Source organism: Babylonia areolata, chromosome 34 (assembly GCF_041734735.1).
Source record: "Babylonia areolata isolate BAREFJ2019XMU chromosome 34, ASM4173473v1, whole genome shotgun sequence".
NCBI lineage: Eukaryota > Metazoa > Mollusca > Gastropoda > Neogastropoda > Buccinidae > Babylonia > Babylonia areolata.
The window spans coordinates 4,184,995-4,196,085 of NC_134909.1; the positions used below are offsets into that span (position 1 = coordinate 4,184,995).

The 11,091-nt window shown below is 45.6% G+C and overlaps 1 protein-coding gene across 1 annotated transcript in view; it reads right to left on the reverse strand.

Moving 5' to 3' along the window:
- Positions 1-11,091, reverse strand: part of LOC143277362 (hemicentin-2-like) — a 94,654-nt gene that overhangs the window by 66,614 nt on the left and 16,949 nt on the right. The window contains exon 5 of the mRNA XM_076582146.1: positions 6,276-6,560. Within this exon, the coding sequence (XP_076438261.1) occupies positions 6,276-6,560 (285 nt within the window). The remainder of the gene's footprint in view (positions 1-6,275; positions 6,561-11,091) is intronic.

The following is an 11,091-nucleotide window of genomic DNA, read 5'->3' on the forward strand; positions in this document are numbered from 1 at the left end:
CCGAGTACTGAGATCTCCCTGCATCAAGACAGTCGTGTCTGACGTCCAGCACTGACATATCCCTGCATCAAAACAGTCATGTCTCACGTCCAGTACTGAGATCTCCCTGCATCAAGACAGTCATGTCTCACGTCCAGCACTGAGATCTCCCTGCATCAAGACAGTCATGTCTGACGTCCAGCACTGACATCTCCCTGCATCAAAACAGTCATGTCTCTGACGCTGTGCTGCTCGGGGCGGACGGGACTTGACCACAGAGTCACGCCGTCAGACTGCCCCCTGTGTCCCACTGTCCCACAACCCAGCCTGACGGATCGGCCCTGACCGCTGCCTCTCGTGCTGTGTCGATGCTTTTGTGGCAAAAATGGAGTGTCTCTCCGTGGCGCAAGCTTGGGCATGCTGTATGGTGGAAACCCTGGGCATGCTGTATGGTGGAAACCCTGGGCATGCTGTAGGGTGGAAACCCTGGGCATGCTGTAGGGTGGAATCCATGGTCATGTTGCACGAAAACCCTGGGCATGTCAGTGTTCCCCTCTCTCCCTTGTTGACCTGATCAGAGCAGACATCACAGCTGGCGTTCGTCCACCTGCTGGGCTGCAGTTCGGATACTGTCTGTGTTAACTCCCTTGACGCCTCCCCCCCAGACATGACCAAGGCAGGGGGTCCACCTCCCAAAGCTGGCTGTTGGGTGCTGGGATGTCCATGGGTCATGGTGCTGGAATGTCCATGGGTCATGGTGTGGGATGTCCATAGGTCCTGACCATGGTGTGGGGATGTCCATGGGTCATTGTCTTCATTGTGTGTGATGTCCATGGGTCATGGTGTGGGGATGTCCATGGGTCATGACCATGGTGTGGGGATGTCCATCGGTCACTGTCTTCATTGTGTGTGATGTCCATGGGTCATTGTGTGGGGATGTCCATGGGTCATGGTGTGGGGATGACCATGGGTCATGACCATGGTGCGGGGATGTCCATGGGTCATGGTGTGGGGATATTCATGGGTCATGGTGTGGGATGTCCATGGGTCATGATCATGGTGTGGGGATGACCATGGGTCATGACCATGGTGCGGGGATGTCCATGTGTCATGGTGTGGGGATATTCATGGGTCATGGTGTGGGGATGTCCATGGGTCATGGTGTGGGGATGTCCATGGGTCAATGTCTTCATGGTGTGGGGATGTCCATGTGTCATGGTGTGGGGATATCCATGGGTCATGGTGTGGGGATGTCCATGGGTCAATGTCTTCATGGTGTGGGGATGTCCATGTGTCATGGTGTGGGGATATCCATGGGTCATGGTGTGGGGATATCCATGGGTCATGGTGTGGGGATGTCCATGGGTCATGTCCTTCATGGTGTAGGGATGTCCATAGGTCATGGCCTTCATGGTGTAGGGATGTCCATGGGTCATGGTGTGGGATGTCCATGGGTCATTGTCTTCATTGTGTGGGGATGTCCATGGGTCATGGTGTGGGGATGTCCATGGGTCATGGTGTGGGATGTCCATGGGTCATTGGCTTCATTGTGTGGGGATGTCCATGGGTCATGACCATGGTGTGGGATGTCCATGGGTCATTGGCTTCATTGTGTAGGGATGTCCATGGGTCATGACCATGGTGTGGGGATGTCCATGGGTCATTGGCTTCATTGTGTGGGGATGTCCATGGGTCATGGTCTTCGTGGTGTGGGGATGTCCATGGGTCATGGTGTGGGGATGTCCATGGGTCATTGTCTTCATTGTGTGGGGATGTCCATGGGTCATGGTGTGGGGATGTCCATGGGTCATTGTCTTCATTGTGTGGGGATGTCCATGGGTCATGGTGCTAGAATGTCCATGGGTCATGGTGTGGGGATGTCCATGGGTCATGGTGTGGGGATGTCCATGGGTCATGGTGTGGGGATGTCCATGGGTCATTATCTTCATTGTGTGGGGATGTCCATGGGTCATTGTCTTCATTGTGTGGGGATGTCCATGGGTCATGGTGTGGGGATGTCCATGGGTCATTATCTTCATTGTGTGGGGATGTCCATGGGTCATGGTGCTAGAATGTCCATGGGTCATTGTCTTCATTGTGTGGGGATGTCCATGGGTCATGGTGCTAGAATGTCCATGGGTCACGGTGTGGGGATGTCCATGGGTCATGGTGTGGGGATGTCCATGGGTCATTATCTTCATTGTGTGGGGATGTCCATGGGTCATGGTGCTAGAATGTCAATGGGTCACGGTGTGGGGATGTCCATGGGTCATGGTGTGGGGATGTCCATGGGTCATTATCTTCATTGTGTGGGGATGTCCATGGGTCATGGTCTTCATTGTCTGGGGATGTCCATGGGTCATGGTGTGGGGATGTCCATGGGTCATGGTCTTCATTGTGTGGGGATGTTCATGGGACATGGTGTGGGGATGTCCATGGGTCATGGTGTGGGATGTTCATGGGACATGGTGTGGGGATGTCCATGGGTCATGGTCTTCATTGTGTGGGGATGTCCATGGGTCATGGTGTGGGGATGTGCATGGGTCATGGCCTTCATGGTGTGGGGATGTCCATGGGTCATGGTGTGGGGATGTCCATGGGTCATGGTGTGGGATGTTCATTGGGTCATAGTGTGGGGATGTCCATGGGTCATGGTGTGGGATGTCCATGGGTCATGGTGTGGGGATGTCCATGGGTCATGGTGCTGGAATACCCATGGGTCATGGTGTGGGGATGTCCATGGGTCATGGTGCTGGAATATCAATGGGTCATGGTGTGGGATATCCATGTGTCATGGTGTGGGGATATGGATGGGTCATGGTGTGGGGATGTCCATGGGTCATGACAATGGTGTGGGGATGTCCATGGGTCATGGTGTGGGATGTCCATGGGTCATGGTGTGGGAATGTCAATGGTTCATTGTGTGGGGATGTGGATGGGTCATGGTGTGGGGATGTCCATGGGTCATGGTGTGGGGATGTCCATGGGTCATGGCCTTCATGGTGTGGGGATGTCCATGGGTCATGGCCTTCGTGGTGTGGGGTATCCATGGGTCATGGTGTGGAGATGTCCATGGGTCATGGTGTGGGGATGTCCACGGGTCATGGCCTTCATGGTGGGGGATGTCCATGGGTCATGGTGTGGAGATGTCCATGGGTCATGGCTTTCATGGTGTGGGGATGTCCATGGGTCATGGCCTTCATGGTGTGGGGATGTCCATGGGTCATGGTGTGGGATGTCCATGGGTCATGGTGTGGGAATGTCCATGGTTCATTGTGTGGGGATGTGGATGGGTCATGGTGTGGGGATGTCCATGGGTCATGGTGTGGGGATGTCCATGGGTCATGGCCTTCATGGTGTGGGGATGTCCATGGGTCATGGCCTTCGTGGTGTGGGGTATCCATGGGTCATGGTGTGGAGATGTCCATGGGTCATGGTGTGGGGATGTCCACGGGTCATGGCCTTCATGGTGGGGGATGTCCATGGGTCATGGTGTGGAGATGTCCATGGGTCATGGCTTTCATGGTGTGGGGATGTCCATGGGTCATGGCCTTCATGGTGTGGGGATGTCCATGGGTCATGGTGTGGGATGTCCATGGGTCATGGTGTGGGGATGTCCATGGGTCATGGTGTGGAGATGTCCATGGGTCATGGCCTTCATGGTGTGGGGATGTCCATGGGTCATGGTGTGGGGATGTCCATGGGTCATGGTGTGGAGATGTCCATGGGTCATGGCCTTCATGGTGTGGGGATGCCCATGGGTCATTGTGTGGGGATGTCCATGGGTCATGGCCTTCATGGTGTGGGGATGCCCATGGGTCATGGTGTGGGGATGCCCATGGGTCATGGCCTTCGTGGTGTGGGGATGTCCAGCCCACCCAGCTGACTGTCTGCAGGCCTGGTAGCGAGACGTGGTTTACAAGCCAGACTACTCGTGGGAACTTCTGCACGTTGGGGTCAATGAGAGGTCAGCATTTTTGTGGACGGTATATAACGTCACTGACGGAAATCAAAACCACTACCGTCAGTTGACTGACTGCATGACTGTACTGTCTTCACCTTGTAGACTGGAACACGCACACGGACAACACGGCACGACAGGTGGGCGCCGCGTGTCTCCCCTAAGGTCCTCCACACACAACATAATGTGTCTCCCCTAAGGTCCTCCACACACAACATAATGTGTCTCCCCTAAGGTCCTCCACACAAAAAACAACGTGTCTCCCCTAAGGTCCTCCACACACAAAACAACGTGTCTCCCGTAAGGTCCTCCACACACAACATAATGTGTCTCCCCTAAGGTCCTCCACACACAACACAAAGTGTCTCCCCTAAGGTCCTCCACACACAACATAATGTGTCTCCCCTAAGGTCCTCCACACACAACACAAAGTGTCTCCCCTAAGGTCCTCCACACACAACATAATGTGTCTCCCCTAAAGTCCTCCACACACAAAACAACGTGTCTCCCCTAAGGTCCTCCACACACAACATAATGTGTCTCCCCTAAGGTCCTCCACACACACAAAGTGTCTCCCCTAAGGTCCTCCACACACAACACAAAGTGTCTCCCCTAAGGTCCTCCACACACAACACAACGTGTCTCCCCTAAGGTCCTCCACACACAACACAACGTGTCTCCCCTAAGGTCCTCCACACACAAAACAACGTGTTTCCCCTAAAGTCCTCCACACACAAAACAACGTGTCTCCCCTAAGGTCCTCCACACACAACACAAAGTGTCTCCCCTAAGGTCCTCCACACACAACACAACGTGTCTCCCCTAAGGTCCTCCACACACAACACAACGTGTCTCCCCTAAGGTCCTCCACACACAACACAACGTGTTTCCCCTAAAGTCCTCCACACACAAAACAACGTGTCTCCCCTAAGGTCCTCCACACACAACATAATGTGTCTCCCCTAAGGTCCTCCACACACAACACAAAGTGTCTCCCCTAAAGTCCTCCACACACAAAACAACGTGTCTCCCCTAAGGTCCTCCACACACAACATAATGTGTCTCCCCTAAGGTCCTCCACACACAACATAATGTGTCTCCCCTAAGGTCCTCCACACACAACACAACGTGTCTCCCCTAAGGTCCTCCACACACAACATAATGTGTCTCCCCTAAGGTCCTCCACACACAACACAACGTGTCTCCCCTAAGGTCCTCCACACACAACATAATGTGTCTCCCCTAAGGTCCTCCACACACAACACAACGTGTCTCCCCTAAGGTCCTCCACACACAACACAAAGTGTCTCCCCTAAAGTCCTCCACACACAAAACAACGTGTCTCCCCTAAGGTCCTCCACACACAACATAATGTGTCTCCCCTAAGGTCCTCCACACACAACATAATGTGTCTCCCCTAAGGTCCTCCACACACAAAACAACGTGTCTCCCCTAAGGTCCTCCACACACACACAACGTGTCTCCCCTAAAGTCCTCCACACACAAAACAACGTGTCTCCCCTAAAGTCCTCCACACACAAAACAACGTGTCTCCCCTAAAGTCCTCCACACACAAAACAACGTGTCTCCCCTAAGGTCCTCCACACACAACATAATGTGTCTCCCCTAAGGTCCTCCACACACAACATAATGTGTCTCCCCTAAGGTCCTCCACACACAAAACAACGTGTCTCCCCTAAGGTCCTCCACACACAACACAAAGTGTCTCTCCTAAAGTCCTCCACACACAGCACAAAGTGTCTCTCCTAAAGTCCTCCACACACAGCACAACGTGTCTCCCCTAAGGTCCTCCACACACAACACAAAAAACACAAAGACAAATCAAGAGACGACCATCCGAACAGCTGTATGCTCCAATGTCTGCTTGTTTGTTGGTCTTTACTTTGTTTTGTCACGCCCGAAGGTGGAAACGTGAAAAAAGTACCACGTGACATGTTTTGTGTGACATAGCTATATTATGCTTTATAGCTTTATTCTGTCAGACTGGCAATGCATATCACATGGGTATTGTCTGAGAATTGTTGTGAATCAGGTCAAAGAGTGTTCAGAATGCTGTGAATCATGTCAAGGTGTGTTCAGAATGTTATGAATCGAGTAAGTGTGTGTTCGGAATGCTGTGAATCAGGTGGTGTGTTCGGAATGCTGTGAATCAGGTGGTGTGTTCGGAATGCTGTGAATCAGGAGGTGTGTTCGGAATGCTGTGAATCAGGTGGTGTGTTCGGAATGCTGTGAATCAGGAGGTGTGATCGGAATGACCACGTGAGAGAACACGGTGTGTTCGGAAGGAGGAGAGACGAGAGGACGCAGAACTCACATCGGATGGTGAGGTAGGTGGCCGTGCCGTTGGCGGAGCCCTGGCTGTTGGAAGCGCTGCACGTGTAAAAGCCCACGTCAGCACGTGCCACGTTGCTGATGACGAGGGAGGGTGACACCGTCGTGCCCCCAGACAGACGGCCTGACGTCATGTCCACACGGATGCCATCTTTGTACCAGGTGACTGCGGAGACAAGGGGGTAGGCGGTGACCTGACAGAACAGGGTGATGGTGGAGCCCTCCGTCACTGTGTAGTTCACACTGCCCCCGGAGACCTGAGGCCGGTCTGAAAGGTCACACAGGGTCACCCACCCATTCAAGACAGTCAGGAACCAACATGTAGAGTTATCTAATGTGCCTTCAGTAGCCCATGGTTGCTTTATCGGAAGTTATGCCATAGAAATAAATTGTCACTTCTATAATTGTTCTCCAAATCTCTCTACAATCAACACAAAAGCGACAGAAAATGGAAAAGGCGTGAAGCTCAACAAAAGACTACATCAGTGGATTCCTGTCCTCCGGGGCGGGTTGCATCGCTAAGTTTGCTTATCGTCAACATTGTTCCTAGCTCCGTGGTAGATTCCATATACTGAAGAACATTCACTGTATGGCGTCACTGAGGATAGCCACTGACACAATAATGCATTTTTCGGATGATGTGATGTTAACATAACAACACACACACACACACACACACACACACACACACACACACACACACACACACACAGACACACACACACACACACACACACAAGTTTCAAGTTTTAATTATCCTTTAACTCCTATTGGAGTATGGAGGATTACTGCAAAATAATCTTTTCGTGCCCAGAACAAACATTTCCAAATATACAACAATGTCACATAAAAGTTGAGAAAACACAAATGTCTTTTAACTCCAAAAGTATAACTAGGCAACATTTGCAAATCTAATCATCTTACTTACAGCTAAACTAACTTCTTTGCCTCCTTTGAGCATATTACAAAAATTAAAAACCGATTTTGGAGACAAATATTTTTTAGGAACATATCTATTTCGTAACTGATCATAACTGGGACATTCCATTAAAAAAAATGAAACTCATCACCTATCACAGACATGTTACAAACCTTACAAAGCCGTAACTCTCGTGGCATGCCTTTGTATCTCCCTGTTTCTATTTCCAGCTTATGATTACTACTTCGAAATCTGAAGAAGCTGATAACATAATTATCAGGCATTTGACTTATATATTTTTCTCTACCAAATCCACTTTTTAAATTTCGATAAAACAAACATTTACTACTCGCCTCTAGAGCATGTCTCCATAGATTTTGAAAACTATCTTTCAAAGCAATGTTGACATTCTTGCAGAAAGATTCCCTCTCCAAGAAGAATTGAGCATCCCAAACACAGTCATACGCTGCTTCTATTAAAATTTGTCTAATACAACTCATCCATTTTGAAGAATAAATACCATTTCAATTGAAGTCAAGTAATATCAAATATATTTTCCCAGAATATTTTTCTGTGTTTGATATCACTAAGCTGGTCCAAAATCGAACTAATCCCATTTTCACTAACACACTAATTGGATAAATACCAGTTTCTCCATAAACAATTTGGGTCATAGTATTTCTGTTCAGTTTGAACAAGCGTTTCAAACATTTCAATTCTAATTTTTCAAGTATATCTACATTTTCATAACCCCATATTTCTGCACCATACAACAAAATAGGAACAATCATAGACTGGTACATGTCCAGAATGATATGTAAAGGTAAATCTTGATTTCTGGCTGACTGAAGTAACGAAAACATAGCTTTTTGGCCCTGTTCATAAATCATTTTTTTAGCTTTGTAAAAAGTTCCGTTTCTACTAAATTCGATGCCAAGATATTTAAAAGAATTGACAACATCCAAACATGCATCACCAAACTTTAAAACAGGCTTTAGCTTGTTTCTAGAATTAAATATCATCACTTTAGTTTTCTTTACATTGACTACTAGTTTCCATTCTAAACAATATGTGGGAAAAACATTGAGGGACTGCTGTAATCCTTCTTTTGTCTCTGAAAGTAAAATTGTGTCATCTGCATACAACAGTACAAATAATCCCATGTAATTATCTAACTCTGAAAAGTAAACATTCAGTAAAAGATCAACAGATGGACTCTTATGCTCAGTCAAATACAACTCTAAATCATTGAGATACAGAGAAAAAAAGCAAAGGCGAGAGATTTTCTCCTTGTCGTACACCCTTACAAATGCAAAAGAAATCAGATTTTTCACCATTTAAAAACACACATGACTTAATTCTATCATACATGTTCATTATGACACGCAAAATTTTACCATTCACGCCTTCATGAACACGTTTTTGCCATAACCCACTTCTTCAAACTGAATCAAAGGCTTTTTTAAAGTCAACAAAAGCACAGTAGAGTTTCTTCTTTTTCATGGAGAAAATATCAATAAGTGATTTCAAAACAAACATTTGATGTAATGTAGAATGGGACTGTCTAAACACTGCTTGGGATCCTGAAAGTATATTGTTCATATTGATATAATCAGTCAGTCCAGCATTTAACATTGTAGTGAATAGTTTTCATCTTCAGTAATACATGCATTTAAAATATCATCATTATCCTCTAAATTGATAATGTGTATTGCCGTTGTACTGTCAATATGTTCATTATCATTAACGTTAAGGTTGCTGAAATGGTGAAACATATCTTCTAAGTTTATGGGACATGATGTTTTCTTTTTCTTTTTAATTCTTTTTTATTATTTTTAACACACACACACACACACACACACACACACACACACACACACACACACACACACACACACACACACACACACACACACACACACACACACACAAATACGTCTGCCGGATATATGAATTACACAAAAAAGTTATATCAAAATGAATTAAACACAGCAGCAAATTATATGAGCGAGATTGATCTGCAAATATCAACCGAAAAAAACACACTTGATGCTTTTTAATAATGGATCAAGTCCAGCAACATTGCCTTCCTTTAAAATTTACGATAACACCCTGGAATTTTTTTTTTTTTTTTTTTTTTTTTTAAGTAATTAAATTCCTTGGAGTACACCTTACATCAAAATTAACTTGGAATCATCATATTGATTACATGTTAACAAAGGCCAGGAAAACATTAAACTTCTTGAAAATAGTACGCAAACAACCATGGATCCAGGACATATTCATTCTACTACACCTTTGCACATCACTTGTTCGGTCAAAACTGATATATGCACAAGAAGTATACTTCAGTGCACCGAAATATTTATTGAAAAAAATTCAAAACATAGACTGCAGAGCATATAAACTGGCACTTGGCTTACCAGTCCATGCTTCCAGTAAGAAAACGTACAGTGCAGCGGGAGTATTACCATTAGAGGATCAAAGGGAACTTGCGTGTAGTAAATTTGTCTTGAGAAGTTTAACGGATGAAAATGATTTGGAATCAGAAAAAACTCTCAAATCCTACAGCGATTTTCCAAAGAGAGCTAGATCTATATCCTCTCATACCACACTGGGAACATACACGTCAAATATTTTAACAAATACCGACGTGAATAAAACCCCACATTTTTTGCTAAAAGGTCTGTAGTATCACCTACACCTGTATGGGAACTTCAGAGAGAGCAATTTGATATCGATCACACTGATCTGACCAAAGATGACAACATAAATTTACTTACATCGCATGTACGAATCCATTTGGAAGAGAAATACCTTAATCATCTAAAGATATTTACAGACGGCTCTGTTGTAAATGATAGAGCTGGTGCTGTTTTCGTTATTCCAGACCTTAACTTTCAAAACTCATTTCAACTGGGAGAGAATAAGTCCATCTTCACAGCTGAACTCATAGCAGTTCTAATAATGGCGTTAAATTTCATTATATCCTTTCCGAAAACTATATTTCAGATTCTATTTTGTATTGATTCTAAATCAGTTCTTCACGCTATTGAACTTATAAAAGAAACGGTTAGGTATGAAATCATTATTGAAATTAACCATTTGAGTCACGAACTGTTACTAAGAGGCTCTCACATAACCTTTTGCTGGATTCCTTCTCATTTTTACTATAATGAAAAAGTTGACATTTTGGCTAGAAGCTCCACGAAGGAGTTAGATTTAAATATTTCGCATTCACTACAGGAATGTTACACCATGGTAGAACAAGAGAGGCAAGGCCTTCAAGACACTTGTGATACACTTTTTTTTTTAATCTAATCGTTAAAATGTGTTCTGTATTTGTTATTATAAAGCTTCGCGTTTAAAAAAAAAAAAAAAGTCCTAGCCAGATTCGAACCCCATGTGTTCGGGTGAGAAGAAACTGCCTTATCCACTACACTATCATGGCTCCTTACCTGACGTTCTAAAATTTAACATTTGAACATACTTTTTTAAAGGGCGATAAATCAATTGCGGTATTCGCAGTGAGAACGCTGTTTAAATCATATTATTCTGGTGTATCTTGAGCATTCAAAAAATCTTTAAGGGCAATAAAAAAATTCGTTTTAATGGCTATCGCCGCAATCACACTGCAACATTTAGCCGTTTTCACTAGATCTAGATAGATGTACAAGTTTAGTTACACCCGCCGGGAATGTAGTACGACACGGTTGATTCAATTTCTCTTTTATGTTCATTCTAGTTTTATGGTTTTAAAGTTGATATGAAAATTTAGTATTTTGTTAAACTAATAACATGTAGAGCCAAGTACAAGTACTTCTAAACGTCGTAAGAAGTGAAACGGACTTCATTTTGAGAAAAGTCAAGACTGGAATTT